The 22,863-nt window shown below is 47.5% G+C and overlaps 1 protein-coding gene across 1 annotated transcript in view; it reads right to left on the bottom strand.

Moving 5' to 3' along the window:
• Drgx (dorsal root ganglia homeobox) overlaps positions 1–21,999 on the bottom strand; it is a 29,248-nt gene extending 7,249 nt beyond the window's left edge. Inside the window, exons 1-5 of the mRNA XM_087905982.1 lie at positions 21,966–21,999; positions 17,690–17,787; positions 16,405–16,506; positions 13,394–13,572; positions 13,196–13,308 (exon numbers count right to left, since the gene is read on the bottom strand). Coding sequence (XP_087762108.1) covers positions 13,196–13,308; positions 13,394–13,572; positions 16,405–16,506; positions 17,690–17,787; positions 21,966–21,999 — 526 coding nt within the window. The remainder of the gene's footprint in view (positions 1–13,195; positions 13,309–13,393; positions 13,573–16,404; positions 16,507–17,689; positions 17,788–21,965) is intronic.
• Positions 22,000–22,863: the final 864 nt, after the last annotated feature.

Below are 22,863 nucleotides of genomic sequence, written 5' to 3'. Positions count from 1 at the left end.
AAGAAAGAAAGAAAGAAAGAAAGAAAGAAAGAAGGAAGGAAGGAAGGAAGGAAGGAAGGAAGGAAGGAAGGAAAGAAAGAAAGAAAGAAAGAAAGAAAGAAAGAAAGAAAGAAAGAAAGAAAGAAAGAAAGGAGAGAGAGAGAAGAAAGAGAGAAGGGAGGGAGGGAGGGAGGGAGGGAGGGAGGGAGGGAGGGAGGGAAGGAAGGGAGGATAACAAGAAAAGAGCACACACAACTGCCCACAGTATCTATGGGGAATTAGTACCAAGACTCCCTGAGGATACGGAAACTTATGGATGCTCAAGTCCTTTAAATAAAGTGGCCTACTGTTTGTTGTTTTCCAGACTCCTCCCCTAAACTTTAAATCATTGCAAAATGGTTTGCAACAAATACCTAAGAAAATATTAGTGCTGTGAAAAATAACTGCACAATGACCAAGAAAAAAGTCTATGCATGCTAGTATAGACATGCATGCTAGTAAAGACATGCATGCTAGTATAGACATGCATGCTAGTATGGCCATGTATGTTAATATAGACATGCATGCTAATATAGACATGCATGCTAGTATAGACATGCATGCTAATATAGTATAGCATTTCTTTCTCTGTGGGGCTGAATCTGTGACTATAGAGCCCTCAGTTACAGAAAGCCAATGACATGTATATAGAGTATTTGCAAATGTATGTGGCATGTCAATTTTGCATCATGGTACACATAAATTTACAACATTTAAAAATTTTTAGAAACACAACATTTATTAATTTTAATAATAAATTTAAATTTATAAATAAGTTACAGAGTTTTTTAAAAGTTGCATAAATACCAAAACAAAGTTGTTTTGTTTGCTGGCTCTCTTTTATTTGCGCTGTATTGTATTTCCTACATTTTCTAAGCTAACCAGGAATTGTTCTCATCAATAGCATGTCTGGTACTTCTTGAGACCTCTGCTTTCCTATCTGCTCCCATGCAGACAATGGGACAGATGTTGCTCAAATTCCCTGAAGCTGCAAAGGAATAAAGACTATGCCCTCAGCTTCCAGCCTAAACAACCCCCAAGATCTCCCTCCCTCTAGCCCACCAATTTCTGCCATCATGCAAAAACTACGTGGTCCTTAAACACAGCCCCCAAAATTGTTTTGTTTGGGAAAATACTACCTCCTGGACACTAAATTAAAACATACAATTAGATTTCCATTAAGTTACAGCAAATTCTGCTGAACTGATCTAATCGGCCTCTATCCCTATATGACATCATGCTTTAAAGGCTTGGCCTGAACATAAATACTTAATGTAATAAATACAGTCTGAAATATTTGATCTTCTTGGCAGCTTAATTGATCTACTACAGAGACTGACAGGAAAAATTAAGTTAGCTCTGTCTCGTCTCTGCCAATAGCACAGTTTCCTCCTAAAGGGCTGTGTGATCTGGTGTAGGTAGCAGATAGTGTTCTGTGTCACTGAACCATATTTCTGAGTCCCATTACCTAGTCCCTAAATCCTTAAGGAGAATCTACGTGAGCCTGTGAGTAGATCCTGTGATATTTTCAGCCTGGTTTTAGCAGTGGGTATGTTTGTCCTACCCAGATAAACTGCAAAGCCAAATTCATACACTGATTATATGTTCCTGGTCCTACTCTGTGGTGTTCCAGCCTTTCACCATGAAATATTTGCTTGTGTGTACAACACACCTCCAAACTTGCTTTAAGAACCCTTCTCCTGCCCCTAATCCCAGAACCAAACAACCCATTTTCATGCAAAGTAAACACACAGTTAATATGTTGGGGGTGGAGAAAGAGAGGGATGATCTGTCCTTCCTGGAGAATTAGCATATGTCAATCTCTCAAGATTTCTCCTACCCAGGTTCCAAGCCTCATCATGGAAGGAGAAACCCTGTGGTCATGGCAAAATTACAAACTGTGATTGAGACTAAGAGCATGAAGTAACTTTCACAAGTTCCTCTGGTGCTGCTAAGCCTGACTCACATACGACCTTGGTGCCCTCTACATAAATCCAATGTCTCCACATTCACTCGCCATTCAGAAAGCATTCATAGGCAGGGACCAATCTTACTCACAACCGCCACCAGGTTTTCGATGCCGTTCCAGGGTTAATGAAGATGTCCAGTTTCTGCCTGAATGCTTTTCCAGAGTTTTTGTTTGTGTGTGTGTTTGTTTGTTTAATACACAAGCAGCCCCCAGATCTGAGAATCCCCAGCACAGCCAGAGCAGATGCAGGCACATGTCTAAGCTACTTTTTCTAGCTGCCTCTCTCAGCCTCTGGCACCAGCTGAACACTTCCTCTCAGCTCCCTGCACTCCAGGGCCCCATTGATTAGCAGGAAGGGCAAACCTATCAGCACCCATAGGAAATGACTTCCAGAAAATGAACTCTAGGTTTTTAGCTGGAAGATGACAGCAGGTACCTGTCAAAGAAACAGAATCAATCCGGAAGCCCGGCGTGGGGTCTCTGAGAGGGCCACTTAGGTGTCCCGCCTTGGTCTGCCACTGTGCAGATGTACTCTCTGACCTTGAGCAGTGCTATAGCTTCTGCTGACCTCAGTTTCCCCCACTTCTACATGGAGAGATATTCACCAAGGGGTTCCTTATAAATCGTGAGTGCCAGGTTCTCTGCCCCTCTAGAATTTGGAATTTGAATGTATCCCCACTAGAGGTCCATGTATTATTGAAAGTTGGTCCCCAGTCCGTGGTGCTGTTGAAATGGTGGGGCTTTTAGGTAAGAGTGTGAGAAGAAGTTAAGTCGTTGGGGACATATCTTTGAAGGGGATATTGAAACCCTGGCCTCCCTGGTCCTTCTTCCTTCTCAGCTACTGTGGATGAACAGGCCTCCTCTACCACATGCCCTTGATGTAGCAGGTCCTTCTGTTTATTTGTTGCTTTCATTGGTTAATGAAAGAACTGCTTTGGGCCTATTAAAGAGCTGTAGGGGAACAGAGTTAGGCGGAGAAAACTAAATGGAATGCTGGGAGAAGGAAGGCAGAGGAAGAGATGCCATGGGGCTGTGGCCAGAGTCAGACATGCTGAATCTTTGCCGGTAAGCCACTGCCACGTGGCGATACACAGATTAATGGAGATGGGTTAAATTAAGATGCAAGAGATAGCCAATTAGAAGCTAGAACTAATGGGCCAAACAGTGATTTAATTAATATAGTTTCGGTGTGGTTATTTCGGGTCTGGGCAGCCAGGATGAACAAGCAGCCTCTTCCTGCAACAGGCCTTGCTGTGGCATTCTATGCAGCCAAAGGCTCAAGGCATTAGTGCAAAAAGACTGGAACTTCAGAAACCATGCACTGAGAAAGACTCCTCGTCCTTTTCAGTTTAGTGTCTCAGATATCTGGTCACAATCCCAGAAGCTAGCACTGATATTAAATAATGAACAACAGTCACTCACACAGGGAGCTAGGGCTGACTCTGTCACTTTTCTCATGAGAAATGACCATGTTCTGTCCCTCAGGTTCTCTGTTCCCCTAAACTCCTGCGTTCTGGAATCCTGCAGGGCTCCACTGTTTCCTTGGGGCACTGGGCACTGTCCCTGCACCATGGGCCTCTATCACTACCCCCAGAGGCCAGGAGGCCCTTCCCTGGGACATATAATGTCCTCTGCCCCAGATAGCTAAACCCAAGCTCTTGTCAGACCCAAAGTGACCTCTGCTCCTTGTCTTGACCCTAACGGCAATTGCTATTACTAACTGGAATTGGCTGTGCCAGGTTTGGAGACATGCCTACTTATGATAGCACCACTGTGTGTGGCCATGAAGCCCTCCTTTCACAAGTGAGCCAGTAACAAGAAAGAGGGTCACGTGTCTTATGCATGCTTTCTTTCGCCCCACGAAGCCCTCACCCACACCCTGAGGAATCTCCTATACCTCTTTCAAACCTTCCCTACTCCTCTGCAAAATGAGTTCTTGTCCTCTGCATGCCTTTGTTACCTAACTCTGTTACTAACTCAAGAATTCATAGCCAACTTAATTCCCTCTTCCTACCCAGTCCCCCAGCATATGGATATGCCTAAGGCATTGCTGGATGTTTTGAACATCCCTTAGAGCAGAGTCAGTGGTACCCTGCTGATACTGGGTGATGAATAAGAATGCTCAAGGTTTCTGAGGAACAGAAGCTACAGTTCAGGAGAGGATCACTATCCCTACCCTTTCCTAAAGAGCCCTTCCCCACTCCCAGAGTACCTTGGCCTTCTCTCCTTCTTTACCCAAGCTTCAACACCTTCCACTCTACAAAGACCAGGCCAAGGCAGAGCTGAGTGCCTTAGAAGGAGCTAGAACAGTGGTTCTCAACCTGTGGGTTGCGACCCTTCCACAGGGGTTGCCTAAGGCTGTTGGAAAACACAGATACTTACACTATGATTTGTAACCGTGGCAAAGTTGCAGTAATAAAGTAGCAACAGAAATAATTTTCTGCTTGAGGTAACCACAGCATGAGGAACTGTATTAAAGGGCTACAGCATTAGGAGGGTTGAGAACCACTGATCTAGAGGTGAGTTCAGTATGACCAACACTCTTAAAGTGTGTATAGTAAGGACTGGAAAGCAAGCTGGGTTTAAAAACAAATGTCCCAGTTCATGCCACAAGATCAATATATCCCTTATAGCTTTGGTTGTTGGCCTCCAAAGAAAGCTTTCAATGAAACATAGCTCGCAGTACTCAAGCCCTGGGAAATTCCTTCACTCAAGTCTGAGTTGGTCCAGGGACTGACTTTAATCACCACACTGTAGCAAAGACAATACCTGTCCTGGGTGTGGTGTGGCAGGCTTGGCAATCCTGTTTTTACACTCTTGGAACCTTACCATCGCCAAACTCAAGCCCAACCCGGAATGAGCGGAACTGCAGAGAGAAAGAAAGGGGGCCCCTGCTTCTTCCTGGCAGATCCCAAGTAAAAGGAGCAGAACTGCCCATCAGAGCCCAGCCAATCCACAGAACTGTGAGAGAATAGAGCATGTTTATTACGTAATGGGCCCACTGTATCTGTTCCTGGATTCAACAGAAGAAAAATTCTCTGCTGAACACATCTAGATATTCTTCTTGTAATCACTCCCCACACAACAATTTGCTGAGCATTTAAATTGCTTTAAGGATCCTAAGTAATCTACTGAGGATTTAAAGTGGACAGGAAGGTCTATAGGTTAGACGCAGACACTACACCATTTTATTGAAAGGACTTAGTGTCTATAGACTTTGGTGTCCATGGAGGATACTACAACCAATCCTCCTCAAAAATCAAAGAACAGGTATGCTAAGATTTGGGGTAGTGACAGCTAAGCAAAGCTAAACCAAAACCTGGATTAGAGAGTCTAAGAAAATCAAACCAGCAAATGCTGGTGAAGGTGTGGGGAGAGAAGAGCAAATAACCACTGGGGAAGCCACTATGGGAGTCAGTACAGATACCTCTAAAAGAAACCAAATAGAGCTATCACAGGGAAAATGCCTAAAGGAAACCTGCTACTTTGTAAACTAATTGTAAATAAACAGAAACATGCAGATCAATCTCTTCATGATAACAAATGCAGGAAGCCTAAGGAAAATATTAGCAAATCAAATCTAGCAATCTATAAAAAAGGATAGCATGCCACATGTAATTTGGGTTTACTCCAGGAATGTGAAGCTAATTTAACATTTTAAAAGCCAATCAACAAAATTCATCATAGTAACATAAAGGAAAAGACAAACCATGGGACCGTTTCAGCAGCGGCTGAGAAACATCTGTTGAAGTTCTGCATCCACTCCCAGCACTGACTTTTAAATAATGAATTAGGGCAAGAAGGGAGGAGCCCCCTTTGATGAAGGACATCTTGAAAAGTAAAGACAAGCCAGGTATGGTGGCACATTCTTGTAATTCCAGTGTTCGGAAAGCTGAGGCAGGAGGATTTTATATTCAAGGCCAGCCTGAGCCATAGCACACGTAAAACTCTTTTCTAGAAACTTCAGGGGCCGAGACTGTAGCTCAGTGGTTGAACATGGGGTTTCATGGGAGCTACACTCAGGCTTAAGCACCACAAATAGTCAAGTAAATAATGGGATTGTAAACAGGATTGAAAGGTCTCGAGAGCTTTTCCAGGGGAGCAAGAGTAGGACAAGACAAATGGAGTTGGGTGAGGAGACACGTGGCTTTAATCCCGACACCAGGGAGGCAGAGGCAGGCAGAACTCTGTGAATTCAAGGCCAGCCTGGTACATAGTTCCAAGTCATCCTGGACTGCATAGTGAGATCCTGTCTCAAAAAAAAGAGACATAATATTGTATGAGTCTGTTCATTTTTAAGGTCTTCAGTAGCAATCTCAAAATGTCTACATGTAAGGAGACAGGGGTCTCAGAACTGAGGAAGACAGGAAGCTATTGTCAGTGGAGACAGAAAGAACGTTCCAGTGAAGGCTGGGCAGCACAGTGAGTTGCATGATATGCTAACTATATCTCAGCAGAACAGTTAGAAAGTCAGAAGAACACAGGACTGCCAGATAGCATGACTTCCACTCAAAACTATTCAAGGAGCAAAGGCAGGAGGACAGCACGGGCCCAGGAGTTCAAGGTGATGGAAGCAACCTAGCAAGACTCTGTCTAAAAATAAAACAATACATAAATAAAAAGAAATGAATATACAAGGAATTCTAACCAGCAAATTTAGACAAGAAAAGAAAGAGTACACAACTGTAAAAAAAAAAAAGACGAGACAAACCATACTTAGAGATGACCTTCTCAAGTGTATGAGCTGCTCCAAAGAATCTATAGCTAAACCTAATCACAGAGCTAAATCTCACTAGCCTAACACCGAGCCTGAGAAAGCAGGCTCCCCAAATGCACACTGTGTGATTTATAGTCAGTCATCTGTCACTTAAAGGTTTATTCTGAGAACCATTTCACCACTGTGTGAACGAACATCACATGATGCACATGTGATACAGTGTGTGTGTATGCACGTGCACACACACACGCACGCACATGTGGATGCACACAATTCAAATGGCAAAGACTCCAGTATTCCAGAATGCCTACTTCAATGGGAAAGGTAGCATCCTAACATCCAGCAGGTTCACTGTACTTAGTGTGGAGCAAGGTGATGGGATTTCCTCTGGGAAGGTCTGCTGTGATGCCACTGGCCAGCCCAGAACAAGCTTGCTAGGCAGAGCCCAATATGAATCATGAAAACTCTCTCTTGGCACACTTGGTTCTGTGAATCACAGGTTAGAGGCATCCAGCTCAGCAGCTCAGCACTCTAAGGCTCGCCTTCCTCTGCTGTCCTAGGCTCTCCAGTCACCAGCAGTGCCTGCTCACCTGTGGCCAGCACTTCCCTGGAACAAACCCAAGTGCCTCTGTGGCCAGTACAGCCTCTTCTACACTAATGAATCTTGATCACAACGCTGTCCAAGAAAAATTCTTGGTGTTGTCCTCTGGACACTCATTGCTGTTCTGCAAACCTTCCCATCAAGCAGAGTCCCATGACTTTGTGAGCTGACAGCTGTCATGGAACAGTCGAGGAAGAGCCACACGACGTGGGATCCAGGTCAGCCTATCCAGCCAGTGTGGGTCCTCTCGAAGCATTCCGTAGGCAAAGCTCCACGACCCTGTACAAGGGTTGTTAAAACCCGTACATTGCCAACACTTAGAGCTATGGAAGATATGAGGAAAGGGTCGGTGGGAGGGGCTTTCCAAGAGCAACAAAACCTCAGGACGTAGAAGTCTCGGAAGCCGACTTCCTGTGGGTCCGTGAGAGATGACCAGGCATGCCACAGGACGAAAACACAGGACTCTGAGCACTAGTGACAGGCAGTATTCAGTGAGTACCTCTCACGTGCTGTCCTTACACATGGCCTTTGCATTCCATCCCACGTACACACTCCCCCACGCTGCTTACACACACACACACACACACACACACACACACACACAAATTATTTATGGTTTGCTTGTTTGTTTGTTCAAGACTTACCAAAAATTCTAGAGAAAAGGACAGCTCATGCCACACCAGCCAGGCCACTTCAGAGCCCCTACTTGAAATCCATGCCAGCCTCTGCACACTGATTAAGGAGGACCGTGCCTGGATTCAGTTATCTGATCCTGTCCCTTGTGAACAGTTTCCTGGCCAGGGGAGCCAGCTCCTTCACTCTCATAACTGCCACACTAGAGGATCCACAAGCCCCTCCTACCAAAGTCTGTCATTATGTGCTTTCTATATGCCTCTGTTTCCCATCACCTGGGGCCCCAGCTGACCAGCACAACTGCATCCTTCTAGTGCACATTTCATCATCCCTAAGGTCACACAACACCGAGCCTCCTGTGCAGACACTGCAGCACAGAAACCTGGGGGCTGTGGAGGACAGAGGCAGGGGATGCTTTTTGCCCTCACCTCTGGGCCTGAGACAAGGCCAACAAGACCAATCTTTAGCACATGCACAGAAATGATGGGATGCAGGGATTTTTCAGGCAGTGACCAATATTGGCTTCTCCAGCCTTCTAGCCAAATCCCAGGCTCTGCCCCCAACAGAAATTTCCTAAGAGGCAAAATTGGTGTCTCTGATTTCCTAAGGAAGCCACCATCTGGAATTACTGGCTGCTGGCTGCTTAGACGGTACACAGTCCAGAATGTGACCAGAAGTTCCTCTCAGCTGAATACTTTCTGGACCTTTCCTCCCCTCAGTGACCTGAACATTCAAGAAGCAGGTGGAGAGAACCCCAAAGAATTTTCTGCAGGATCCCAGGAAAGCTCGGGACTACAGACACAAAGCTGCTGGGAACCAGTCTGGTTTTCTTTCTCACAAGGGAGGGATGCTTGGTAATGGCTTTGCCTTAACAGTATCCTTCACCTGCATCTGCTGGAGCTGGAATCTTGCCCCCAACACTGCCAGACATGAACAACTGACCTCCTAACTCTGAACTTCAGTTTTCTGTTTATAGAAAGCTGAGACAGATTCTCAGTACCTGTACGGTCTTCCAAACTGGCTGACTTCACAACAGTTTCCTGTTGGCCAGGGCCAAGAGAAGGAGACAGTGGAGCCAGCATCTGGGGTCACAGGCAAAGTGGTGGAAACTAAGTCACAAACCAGGGATCCTAGAACTCAACCAGGCCCTAGAAAGTTGGGCTCCCCTCCTGGTCCAAATGCTGCTATTCACTTCATTTCACAGGTTGGGGAAAGTCTGGGAAGAAATAGGGTGGACTTTGAGAGTTGGGAATCTGACCCCTCTCCAAAGCATTTAACACATGCCCCGCAAAACAACTGAGTGCTGAATCTCAAGAGCGTTCAAAAACCAACTTACAGTAGACGGACGTGTCTCACCCTGTATCCTGGTTCAGAGTTGCCCCAAGCAAACCTCAGGAGCTGCAAAGCCCACCCAGATTTACAGCAGACAAGGGTGCAGCCCTGGGGACATGTTCCAGCTCAGACTGGGTCCTATCTGGAAGAGCCTCTGGAAGAGCCATCACAGGAGGAAGTGACAAATTGGCCATTACTTCAGCCATCCTGTCACCAGCACATCAGCTGTCTATCCGACTATGTCCCTACAAGAACTTAGCAGATGAGACTAAGACGTGAGACTGCCTGGCCAACACAGAGCAGACTTTCAATAATTGCTTATTTTCCTCTCTTCCCCATGTGGCCTCACTTGCAAGAGGTGAGAAAGCCAAATGCCCAGAGAGGGCAAGGGCAGGAGGGTGTGGGGCCACAGAGAGTGGCCAGGGAAAGCCCTAGGGAGAGGCTTTGCTGGAGGGGAACCGAGGAGGAGAGGAGCCAGGAACACAAGGAGAATTCAAGGGGAAAGAAAAGTCCTTCTCAGCTCAGTGGGGACCACAAAAGGGCAGGTCCTGGTAATGTTCATGGCTGTGCTGTGTTGACCCAAAGACTTTGGAGACAGCATTTGAAACACAGAAACTATTGTGGGCTGAGTGACTGTATTACCCCAAGTTCAGGTGTTGACCAGCTGACAGTGTTAGAAGGAGGTCGGGCTCTGGGAGGGACAAGGACACCAGCAGAGCCCTCCTGAGGGGAAATGTGCCCTCTTAAAGGAGACCTAAGAACTAGTTCACTTGCTCTCTCTGCCGTGTATGCCTCCCAGAGCCAGGCCTCAGTCTGGCCCATGCTGCTGGAACCCTGACTTCTAAGCTTCTAGAGCTACAAAAAAAAATCAAATGTCTTTTCTTTATACATCATGATCTACAGCAGTGGTTCTCAACCTTCCTAATGCTGCACCCCTTTAACACAGTTCCTCATGCTGTTGTGACCCCCCAACCATACAATCATTTTCGTTGCTATTTCATCACTGTAACTTTGCTACTCTTGTGAATCATAATGCAAATATCTGTGTTTTTCAATGGTCTAAGGCGACCCCTATGAAAGGGTTGTTTGACCCCTAAAGGGGTCGCCACCCACAGATTGTGAGTCATTGGTCTACTCTCAATATAGTTTATAGCTGTCCCAAAGGAGTAAGGCAGGATTATTCCAAACAAAAACACATTTCCATCTACAAAAAATTCAGAAATTCTAGCAAAACTGCCCATTTGCTACTATCAACTGGCTTGATAGGCCACTGGCCCTTTGTGGGCCAAGCCTCCTAATCTTTCTGAAACCCAACCCACCTCTACCCAGACCAATCTTAGGGCACCTCAGCGTCAATTCTGTCATCACCATCTCAGTAATGGAGAATTCTGTCTTTTACATATGCCTGTCTCGAAGCAGGAAAATGACAAATCAAAGGCACGTTTGTACCTAGGGAAGCAGAGAGTGCCTACACTGCTCAATTTCCTCACCTTTGCCTGCCGCTAGGACAGTGGTTCTCAACCTGTGGGCCTTGACCCCTATGGTAAACCTCTGTCGCCAAAAATATATATATAATGATTAACAACAGTAGAAAAATTACAGTCGTGGAGTAGCAATGAAAATAATTTTATGGTTTGGGGGGTCTCCACAAAATCGGGGACCGTATTAAAGGGTCGCGGCATTACGAAGGTTGAGAGCCACCGCTCTAAAAGTACCCCAGCACGCTGTGGGTCCCAATAGGTCTTGCTGTCCACGCTCACTCCCTACCTCATCCTGAACTCCCAGGAAGAATGGATATACAGGAGGACACTGTAGGCTTCCAGGCAGGCCTCTGCAAGGTGCAAAGAAGAGTCCCTGTCTGGTGAGCACAGTGAGATTCCTGCCACCTCTGCAGGACCCTGCCCATCCCAGATCCCCCAACGCAATGGCATATCAAAGGAATCCAGTTCCTAAAAAGGCAGGCACAGGATAGCCTCTGGGGGTGCACGGCCCAGCCAGAAGGGATTAGTGAAGGGGTGTGGGAGGGAGAACAGGAAGAGGGCAACAGGGAAGTGGACAGGTGTATATAAACAGCTGTCCCAGTTCAGCAGTCCCCTACCAGCCCTGCCCTCTGCCTTAGGACATCACCAAGGTGGATGATGCCTAAGACACAGAGAGCGCAAACCTCAGCTGACCCTGCTCGCCCACTGTTGGTGGGCATCTACCCTTCTGGTCCCAAAGTTTAGCTTTTGCCCACCCCACCCTACCTCCAGCCACTGCAGGCAAAGCTCCATAGCAGAGTCCCAGCTCTATTTACTAAAGAGAGAGAACTCAGTTGAGAGCTACAAGCGAGAACCCCTGAGAACTACGAGAAAGAAATGTGCAAATCCCTCCCACGACAGAGATGGCGGGGAGCGAGCAGAATGTGCATTTGCTAGAAGCGGCTGTTTGCCGCTCAACTGACCCTCACTACAGCTGATAGCCTTTTACAGACAGATGGATGCGGTTTGCTCCTTTGTCGGGATCGGGCCCCGTGGATAATGCCAAGCTCCTCTGGGACCTTGAGTTGGCTAAGCAGCCCATCTCTGTGCAGGTTGCACGCCCCTTATCTGAAATGTCTGAGACCAGAAACGTTTCTGATCTGGACATTTTTTTTTTAGATATGGGAATATCTGAATGTCCATATTACAATACCTTGGGATTGAGCCAGAAGTCTAAACACAAAGTTAGTGAGGTCTCATGTGCACTTGCACACTGAGCGTGAAGGTAATCTCGCACAATAATTTCAGCGCCTCTGCCTTTTGCCAACCTTCTGTCATGTGAGGTCAGTGTGGAATTTTCCACGTGTTGCATCACCTCTGGATTCAAGTTTGTGGCTCTGGAGCATTCTTTACCTCACAATTTTGAATTTTGAATTGGGGTGCTTGGCCTGCAGTGTTCCAGCACAGCCTGCTGTGTCCTATGAATATGGCTGAACTCAGTAAGTGGACACATGAGGGTGCGCGCGTGCGTGCGTGTGTGTGTGTGTGTGTGTGTGTGTGTGTGTGTGTGTGTGTTTACTTCAACACCAGCCGTAGACGGACCCCTTGGAGGCCAATGATATATGAAACCACAACACAAACAGAACAAGCAGCAGATATCCTTGGAGGCCTCCCCGACTGTCTATTCCTTGGGAAAAACCTATAGCGTACAGCCACGCGCCCACCCACCCCCACCTCACGTGACAAGCCCTGAGGACAACACTCACACCAGCCTCCCAGTTCCACTACCAGGCCCACTCTAGTTTCCCGCCTGAGCCTGCACAGCTGCTGGACTGACTAAACATCTCCAGCAGGGTTTGGTTTTGTTTTTACAGCCTGGAATTGAAAGACACTAGATAAGCCCTTACTTCTGGAGACAGTTCCCCCAGAAATCCCCAAAGAATAGCCCTGTAAAGGCCTTTGCTTCGGGCCGGACCAAGCAACTCCGGTAAATTCCTCCCCTCCCATAATGCTAGCCACTGACAAGACATCCAAAGTCCTATGGATTCAGATCTCTGTTCTGAGGAATCTCTGAGCAATCTCTGAGGAGCGCAAATAAGCAAGATGTACAGATGAACGGTCCTGGAAGCTGAAGCAGCCGCCCCTCCCAGACCACCCCATCAGCACCTTAAACTGTAACCAGACTGTGGAAACATGGCTCCTTCTGGGAGCGCTGCCTCTAAGAAAAGCCCTCAACTACTTGGGATGAAGCGTGGTGACATTCATCTACATTCTCAGGCTGTGCAAAATCAAACAGGACAGCAACTGAGGAAGTGGACGGTGACTGTGATCCTGGCTGTGACCACAAAAGCAGAAGGTTGCCCAGCAGAGACAGCAGGGAGGCCAGACAGTCTCCACCCTCCCCACCATCCCCCACCCTCTCCACCATCCCCACCCTGTGCACCAGGCCAGCCGGCAAATCTTACCTTTCAGAGATGCCACATGTGACAGGGCCTGGGCATACGTGGCTGTGTTCAGGAGGGTCCCTGGCAAGCAGGAGGGGAAGAAAGGCCCAGCGGGGCCCACTGTTCGTCCCAAGCTGGCAAAAACAGAACATTCCATTGAGGTCTAGCCTGTCTACAGAGCTACCCCAGACCCACAGTCCTTAGGCCAGCTAATCTTACCTCTGCTGGGCCTCGAGGGCTTCCTTCTTGCTCCGGGTCTGGTCCCCTGGGGGTGGAGAATTGATGTTCCTCCCTGGGGGTGGTGTCACCTCTGCCATGGGCTCCTTGGCCCCTGGTTCCTGGTCAGAGGCCCCTCTTTCTGTTTTCCTCCATTTGGCTCTTCGGTTCTGGAACCAAACCTGAACCCCATAGGAAACACACCCAAGGGAGGCAGACAGTCAGCCAGGAGGGACCAGCCATGACCCAAACAGAGACCCTCAGGATGCCCATGTTGGCATCCTTATCTCTCTGCCCCGAACTTCAGACCACAGATGGATCAACTTCTGACAGGCACTTTTCCGTGACTAGCAAAGAGTAGAAAACACCAAGGGCAGTCCCCACAGGAAGGGAAGCGCCATCCTGCAGGAGTTTGTGGTGCCGAGCTGCCTGTGAGAACGCGAATTTGATGTGAAAAGTTTTCCCTACAGGGAACACAAAAGCGTGATTTGCAAAATGCTGTTTCCGGGCTTTGCATCAAAAAGGCACATTCCACTTTCCAGCAGGCTCCCACCTGTGCACTGCCCTGAAGAACCAGGATCCTTGTGCAGGAACCTGTTCCTGACCAGCCGCCTAGTACACCCAGGAGAAACCCTCACTCTAAATCAGTGTGGCTTAGAAATTCAGAATCTTGGTTAACAAACGTGGGTTGGGGTCCAATGCTGCTTATCCTCAGAGAGAAGCAGCCCTGTCATCCCCGTTTCACACACAGGGAGGGTCACTAACTGAAGTTCATCCAGGTGGTAAATGAACAAGCCATGACCAGAAGCCCAGGGGCCTGGCTCAGCACTGGGATCCACACTTTTGTGGAAGAAGGAATTGCTGCCAGCCCTAGGCATTGTTAGAAAGATGTAAGAATACATGTAAGCTAGAACAGAGTGCCTGCCCTACAGCAACTGAACTCTCACTAAAGAGTGATCGCTGCCTCCTTTCCTTCACCTTAAGGTCCGGAGAAGGTCTGTGTCTGACCTAGACCTCAGTTTGGTACCCACCTTAGAAATTAGTGGCAGGTAATTCCTAAGTCGTGGGAAGAAAAAAAAATGCATATGTCTGATAGAATCCGGGCAGTTCCAGAGCAAGAGGCTCACAGAAGGCAACAAAAGCCCATGGATCTTTTCCCAGAGAAACCGCCTCTCTCCTCACTTTTTCTCTTCTCTGAGATAATTTCTGTCTAAAAACTAGGTTTGGCCAGGCTCCTCTCTAACTCCCAGAGACAATGTCCCACCCCCTCTGGCCATGAGACACTGGCATGGGGGGAGGGAGAGAAAGAGCCTGGGTCCTTGGGGCTGAGTCCTCTGCTAGCCCATTCTATCTCTTCGTTTCTTTCTCCTCCAACTGAGTTTCTTTTCTTTCTTTTTTTTTTTTAAATCATGTTGGTTTTTAATTGCAGATATCAGCAACCATTGAATAATGATTTTATCTATATTCTAAATTTAGGGCAGTTAAATGCAAAGCAAAATGCAGACACTTTCTTGTGTCTTAATTGAATGAAGGTCACAGCTATAACAACATTTAATTGAGCTATTTTTCATTATCATATTTTAATGACTTTGCACTGACAGTTCGCCTGCTTCTGAGGAAGGAGCATGATGGAGTCGTTTATTTCCCTATTTAGTTATTGTTTGACAACATCAGCTTCGATTAAGACCCTGCTTTATAGAACATTAATCATATTTGAATGAGCAAGTGGTATAAGTGTAAACACATCTCCCTTCCCGCCACCGAAGCTCGTGTCCCCACATGGAAGCTGGCTACGCACAAGCTTGGCTGCCATTGTCTGCCTGCATAATAGCCAACAACAGCCTGGACAACAATTCTCAGCTTCAATTGTCACCGCCCCTATCTTACCCTTGCACCTTTCAGGGAGAAGTTATGATCATCTACTTCTGAATGCTCAATAATTGTGTCATTTATCTCGATTTGCAGTTCAGTCTTTAGGCAGCTATTGGCAACTGGCATTAAAAAAAGAAACTATAGACGAGGTCTGGGCCAAAGAACATTTTCATTCCCAAATAATAATCAGTTTAATTTGCCCGCATATGACCAATGATTCATGTTCAGATTTAATAATCAGGATCACATAATCTGATTATAGGGGAAATAATTTGTTTACAGCCCCCAATTTACTGCTCAGAATTCCATTATCTCTCTTCAGCCATTGGTTTTTAAGAGATACTAACATGACCCAGGGGAACAGAAAGCAAACTATTATATTTCCTACAATTAGATCTTTGCATAGTCTTAACCCCAAGCTCCTACATAAAAAGAACAGAAACAGCATGGAGGAAACCCCATAAATAAAATGAATATATAATTGTGCTCAAAGAATAACTGGCCTGGAGAGGCAGCCCTGTGAGTCTGCCTCCGGCACTCACTCAAGCAAGGCCGCTGGGCTCGGCACTTAAAAGCAACTTCCAGAAACGCAGTGCAGCTTAGTGGCGGCCACCCCCGGCCAGCCAGCCCATATCTGCTCAGTCCTTTTGCTGCTGCTGCCTAAAGATTTTTAAATTGCACGTGTTGTTCAGGCCCACTTTGCTCTGTGTGCAGGGGAAAAGTTGGGCATGATGCAATTTCTGGAAAGCAGATCCTGCCCCTGCTTCCCATCTGAAAACGTGGTTCTCTGCAATTGACCGGCCTCACCCCAGAGCGGTCAGATTTGCTTTGCGAATAGCATCTCAGCTTTTTTTTTTTTTTTCCAAAGCAAGGAAATGGATGTGCATTGATGTAATTTAGTACCTTAGAGACGCGGACAAATTAGTGTAGAACATTATCACTAGTTAATTATGAATGACCGATTAATCAACCTAATCTAATATTCCACATTATGTTGATGTTATTAAAGTGCATCATGAAAATGACAGATAGTCTTCATTTGCTTTCTTTGGCCAAATGTGCACTCTGCAGTCATGATGTCAAAAAAAAAAAGTTTGCCAGTTTTAATATTAGAGAGTTAAATAATTTAAAAGAAGGTTTACCTGTACTCTGGCTTCTGTGAGGTTTATTTTCATGGCTAGCTCTTCCCTGGTGAAGACATCTGGGTAGTGTGTTTGGGCAAAGACTGCCTCCAGAGCTTCCAGCTGGTAAAAGGGGGGAAAAATGTTTATGGGTGAGAGGCTGCGGCTAGGTGAGGGAAAGGACGCGTATTTCAGAGTTGCCAGCAGTGGTGAGGAAGCAATTTCGAAGATCAAATCCAGGAAGGAAACGGAGAAAAGGGCTGTCTGAAAAGATCCCACAAGGGCCTGGAAGAAGGCTCAGCTCGTAAAGGCCTCTCTGAGCCAGAGGCACATACATGGTGGAGAGAACCAGCCTCTGCAAGTTGTTCTCTGACCTCTTCATGTAGACAGTGGCATGCACGTGCGCGCGCGCGCGCGCACGCACACACACACACACACACACACACACACACTAAGTAAAATATAATTTTTTAAAAGATAAGGAAAATTCCACAGAATGACAGTTTCAATCCCAGTTGACTTTGCAGCCAAGGCTGCTCACAACCAGTGTGCCCTCCCTGAGACATAGAAACAGACAAGTGATAGAGATTTCCGTGTGTTTATATTTAATTTGTCATGGAAATAAATAGTCTAGGGTAGCCTCACAATTCCCATGGTGCCACCATGGGAGTAGAAAACTCTCTCACAGGTCCCACAGAGCCTTACAGGGGTGTGGGGATCACCTTCACTCTGCTCAAGAAGGAGGATGCTCTTGGGGCACTCAGCTCTGGGACACCCAGTAGCAAAGTTGTAGCTGCATCCCAGTCAACAACATGGTCTGCTCATGAGTCAACCTTGGAGGTCAGTTTTCCCCATCTGACTATTTGGGGATAAGAATACCCAACCTGAGGCAGGGCGTCGTGGTGTGTGTTTTAATCCCAGCACCCGGATCTCTGTAAATTCAAGGCCAGTGGGGTCTACAGAGCAAATTCCATGACACCCGAGGCTACACAGAAAAACTCTATCTCAAAAAACACTTTTAAAAAAATGCCCCACCTGCAGTCCGATGACAGGGTAATGTGCCTCTGATCAGCTGTCTAAGATGCATGGAAAATCTCACAGCGGCTGCTTTTCTGATCATCCAGAGTTACAAGGCCCAAGTGAACTACCCTTTCCCCCAGCAAACACGTAAGTTATTCAGGAAAACAAAGACCTAGTTAAATCAACAGTTGGTCTCCTTTTCAAAGGCAAGGGGCAGTGAGTGAGTCCTCTGTGGCAGTGGGGGAGGTGGGAAGAACCTGGCTCTCACACCGGAATCTGCTCTTACTTGTTGAAGAGTGAAGGTCGTCCGGTTTCTGCGCTGTTTCCTTCGAAGAAACCCATCATCGAAGTCCCCTGTGGAGTGGTTGCCAAAAGGTGCAGTGCCTACAGACAGTGAATGGATCAGTCTGGGCAGAGAGACCCCGTCTTCAGACCCTCCTACACGCAGCACCCCCCCTTCCGTGCTCCTCCCCAGAGAGCCCGTTCTTCCCTTGTGTTTCTCTGTGTTCTCTTAGTAAGACCTGTAGGCCCTTATTTCTTATTGGTGTAGCAGTCAATCTCTAAAGCCATTGGGCTGATCCAAAGTGATCACATAGCCCTGCAAACAGGCTGTCTCTGCCTAACAAAGGTCAGGATGTTAGAAGGATGCCTTATAGAGACGCTAATGCTAATTCAAGCCTATGTGACAGCTAGCATACTCAGCAGACAGGTAGATGCGGACATGACAAAAGGCCATTCACCTGGTTGCCTACGTGACAAAATGTTGGTGTATTTTCCCGCTCAATTTATGTATTGATATAAAAGATGTTGGGAGAATAGACGCAGAGAGATCTTCAGGAGAGATCTTCAGGAGGAAGAAGCCTGAGATGCCCTTTTCCGTAATAATGGTGTAAGTTATGTCTGGTTATTCCTTGAGCCTCCGTACCAGTCCAGTTAGGGAAAATAGATATTTGTGTTGGAGCCACATGGGCTCCAACAAAGACCCCTCTTTTCGTTATCCCTAACTCTGTGTCTCCCCCAAAACCTTTAGCTGTAGAATCAGGTTTCCCTGTTGCATAGGACAATGGTGACCAAGATGGTCAAGTCCACTCCCTGTGACACTGTGATCTCTGAGTCAGGAGCGGTGAGTGGCTTGAGTGAACTCTGGTCCTGGCTGCCCCTCTGTCCCCTATCTGTTCTCTGCCTACCTTGAACCCTCCCACAGAAGCCTGTGTTCCTCCCTCTCCCCGCCCCCACGCCTGATGGCTTACTCCCCTTGTTACTATAACCATCAATGGCTAAAGGCTGGAGAAGAAAAAAAAAACCAAGATATTTTCACACCACTTTCCTTCTAGAAGCGCAGAATTCAAAGAGGTAAGAAGTTTATAAATGATTATTAATTACTCCTGGTCACAGCTCATCAGTACCACAGTGGATCTATTGCATAGACAGCAATTAACAAAAGGCCTGCACCAAAGAATGCCAAACCAGCTTGCTAGGACCACTCTCCAAGGGCACTCCACTAGGTAACCAGGTCTTACACAGCATCCTGCTGTCCCCGGTTCCCTAGAAAAAGAGGTTGTTGTCGCCAGCAGCCTCCAACGCTCACAATAAAGCCGGAGCAGAATCTGGCCCCAAACGTGCATTTGGATCATTTTCCAAATGTGCACTATTTGCTTGATAGTCCACAATGGCTTCTTAGGAAAACAAATGAGTAGGTTTCCACTAACCAGGGCGCGTTTCACCTGCCGTGGGCACTGCTGTCAGAATCACCCAGTGTTCAGCACTAGCTTTCAGGCCACAGCATCCAAACACCCTTCTTCACCAGAACCTCGGCCCTAGAAGGCCAAATTCTCCAGGTCTTTTCATATTCCATACACTGCAGAGAGTCCCACTGAGTGATATCTAATGCTACCCCCACATGTCTCATCAAAATACTGCCCCCCTTCCCTACTAGAACTTTCTCTCCAAATTGCGTTCTTCCTCAAAACCCTAGTAACAAGTATTTCTCTCCATCTTGATAGCAGCGGAAAGGGACTGGTTCAAGGCAGCCTTATTTCCATTACTTTGCAGAGGGCCATGCTTTCTCTTTTGGATGTCAGGTGTTTGACGGCTCAGCATGGACCACATTCTCAGACTTCCTGGTCATTGTCTCCCCCAGTCTCCTCCCTTATACCTTGTTTTCACAACGCTTCCCAGCTGAAGCCTACAAAAGCTGACTTCAGCAAGCCAGGAAGAAAAAGACTGACAACCTAAGAGTGAAGAAAAAGAAACGAGAGCGAGCTTCTTGAAAGAAATAGAATTCTTGATAAAGTTACGCACAGCTCCTCAAACAGAATGTAACAGGACAATGAAACAATATACTCATTGTTTTGTCCCCCCCCCAAAAAGTGCATAATGATACCCAGAACCAATAAATTGTAATAAATTGTGCATGTTCATTTATTATTCATATGAGCATCAATTGGTGAAAGTGTATTAGAAGGCAACTGAATAGTCACCATCAAAAATTTAAGTGCACAGGTTTTTAATCCATGAGTATAGTTATAAAGTTTGCTGAAAGACAGAGGGAAGAATGTTCTTGGAGATGTTGTATTAAGAAATAAAACAAGAAACAGAGGAAGCACACATTGGTGGATATATTCTGCAAAACAAATACAGGACTACTATTCAACAGTCTAAAAGAAAATAAGTAAATCCATATACACAAGCACGGGGAGAAAGATCTCAAAGATGTATTATGAAGTAGAAACAAAACCAAAGTCCAGGCTGATGAGACAGCATAATCTCAGTGAAAAAAAAAGACATAACAGGCATGGAATGATCAGCTCAGGAGATAGAATCATAAGAGACATGTAGTATCAGATGCCTTTAAGCAGGGAGAGGAGGGCTTTGCTAGCCAGTGTGTGGGTTCTTGTTCTTACTTTGAGACGCATGCAGCACTTGCTAATTAAATCTGAACAAAGTATCTGAGAAGTAAGATTGCATTCACATTGGTTTTTTTTTCTTTTGTACCTCCCTAGAGTCCAAGGTCTGTCCTCAGCCGTTCTCAGCTCTCCCATCTACAGCACATCAGCCTGCCCCAGCAACACTGACCTAGACATAAACTCCCCTCCTGAAAAATGGGCATGGTATTTATCTATAAAAGTCTGAAAGGTACTTGAAACCCCCCTCCCTCTTGTTCTGGTCACATTAGTCTGAGTCAGCATCCTGGTGGGGCCTGCACAGAACATAAGTAGCAAATATAAGCCCCCCAGACATAAGCAAAGAGCAGTAACCAAGTCGGAGAGAGCGTGGGCTGGGGCATTCTTTAAGTCACTTCTATAACCCACCCTTACAAACGGGTTCTCTTTTATGTTACCAGAATAGATACAGCTTGCTAAATGCTCAGATCTCTTCTTTTCCCACTTGACAATAGCCTGGGCTGGGTACCGGCAGTCGGTGACTGAGAATGGAGTCTATAGCACATAGAAACTACGCAGCACAAACCAGCAGGGTCTCTTTCAGTCCTGGGGTATAGTTGTCTGGAATTGCACCTCCCCTGCCTGGGTCTTTCCTCGTGTTGAAACGCAGGCCTGCAGAGCTTAAACACTGCTTCCCACTAGCTTTCTTTAGCAAACTCTGCTGGATGTTTAAGGGCTTTTATAGGGAAAATGAAAGCAAACTCCCAAATCATGAATGAGACTGGAGGTTACTTAAGGCAACCTACAACAAGGTGGACAAGTGTCCCAAGGTTATTAAAGTCCCAACCGGGTCACCACAACACAAGCCAGAGTGTGACGATATATGCCCACCTGATGGCTACAAATCTACATGGCCAGGGAGAATTCACCCTTGGGTCCCCCAGGTCCTGCTTAGGTACACCCAGAGACGCAAGTCTTCACTTATCACTACCCCTGCCCCACCTAACAACTGGGAGCAGACACCATACAAGGAATAGGGAAAGGCATTTTTTGTTTTGTTTTGTTTTTTAAGACATAAAGACCTTAAACAACCAGACCCTGGTCCCCGGGCTAGCGAGAGTGAACATTTGTAGTCAAAAATTCCGTGAGTCGCTGAGATGAAGCTATGCCTAGACACTCCGGGCAGGTAACCAGCAGGAAGCTGGCCTCCAGAGACAGCTTTGCCACTTAAGATCCCGTAGCACTCTCGTCAACGCCCTAGGTGAGGACAGCCTAGCAAACAGGCCCTTTCTGGCGTGCGCTGGAGCCCAGGACGCAGCGGGCAGTTCAACTTGCTCTGGCTTTCTGGGATGTTAGCAAAACACCGTGAAAGATTGATGCGGGCCCCCTGGGTGGAGGAGCCCCGATTAGAGGCGTGACACCAGCATCTGTGCTGGGAGGACCAGGCGTCCCCGGGGCACCCATAGCCTCGGGCAGCGCGACCCAGGCGGAGAGGCAGGTGGCACCCGGGCGGAGGGACGGAGCTGGGTGTAGGGAGGGGGCTAAGGGCTCCCCTGAGCACTGCCATGCGGCTGCCACCTCGTGGGGCGAAGACCCCAACACCCATCAGTCCTGCTGCGGCCCCGGGTGCTTTTGCTGGCTTGGCCTGGCCAAACAGCCTGGAAAGCAGCGCTTACTCACCCTCTAGCTGTGGCGGGCAGTGGAAATAAAACATCGCCGACGGTCGGATGGGCCGGGACGGGTGGACCAGGGCTAGTGGCGGCCTGGAAGACCTGTTCCTGTGCGTGACTCCGGCCTGGCTGCAAAGCAAACAGCAGTAGAGCCTGAGTCTCCTGCCCGCTCACCCCGAGGATCACCGGGAGTGCCCCTCCTTCAAAGCCCTTCCAGAAGCCCTTGGCCCCCTGGGGCCACCGCGCAGCGGGGGAGGGGGATGTTGGAGGGAAGTGGTTGCACCCACAATCCCAAACCGTGACCCTACGGTCAGCCTTTCGTGTGGGTCCGACTGCTGGACAACCGCACCCTCACCAAGCTGGGCACAGCCTGGCTCCTGTTTCTCAGGGGTCCCGGCCGCAAGCCCTGCACTTGGCCACCACAGCGAGGTCAGGCGATCGCGCAAGGCCATCTAAACGCGCAGTAGCTCGGGCCAAGAAAGCCGGCGGAGCCCCAAGGCCCAGAGCAGGGAGCCGGGGGAGCGGGTCGGGAACCCTGCCTACCTCTGCGGGAGGCGGGCGAGAAGGCCCGAGTGTGCTCGCCTCTTGTCCGCACGCGGGGCTCGGCTGGCGGCGGGCGGGGCTTGGCGCTGCTGGCGCCCGCAGGACCAGAGAAGTGACTGGGGAAGTGGCCAGATGTCTTGCTGTCTGTCTACAGCGCGCGCCGCCGCTCAGCACTCGCCTTTATAATCTCACGCATAATTGGCCTTAATCTGATTATTTCCAGCGCTGTCTACAGCGAGTAACTTGGATAGGTCTATTGGGCCTTACAAATGGCCCACGTGGTGTAAAAAAAAAATCCGTCACTTCTCAGCATACATCAGGAATCTTTTTCTTCTTTTATTTTAAAAGAAGATAGAAACAACAGC

This window comes from Myodes glareolus, chromosome 5 (genome assembly GCF_982192425.1).
Source record: "Myodes glareolus chromosome 5, mMyoGla1.1, whole genome shotgun sequence".
NCBI lineage: Eukaryota > Metazoa > Chordata > Mammalia > Rodentia > Cricetidae > Myodes > Myodes glareolus.
This window is presented reverse-complemented; position numbering and strand designations above follow the sequence as displayed.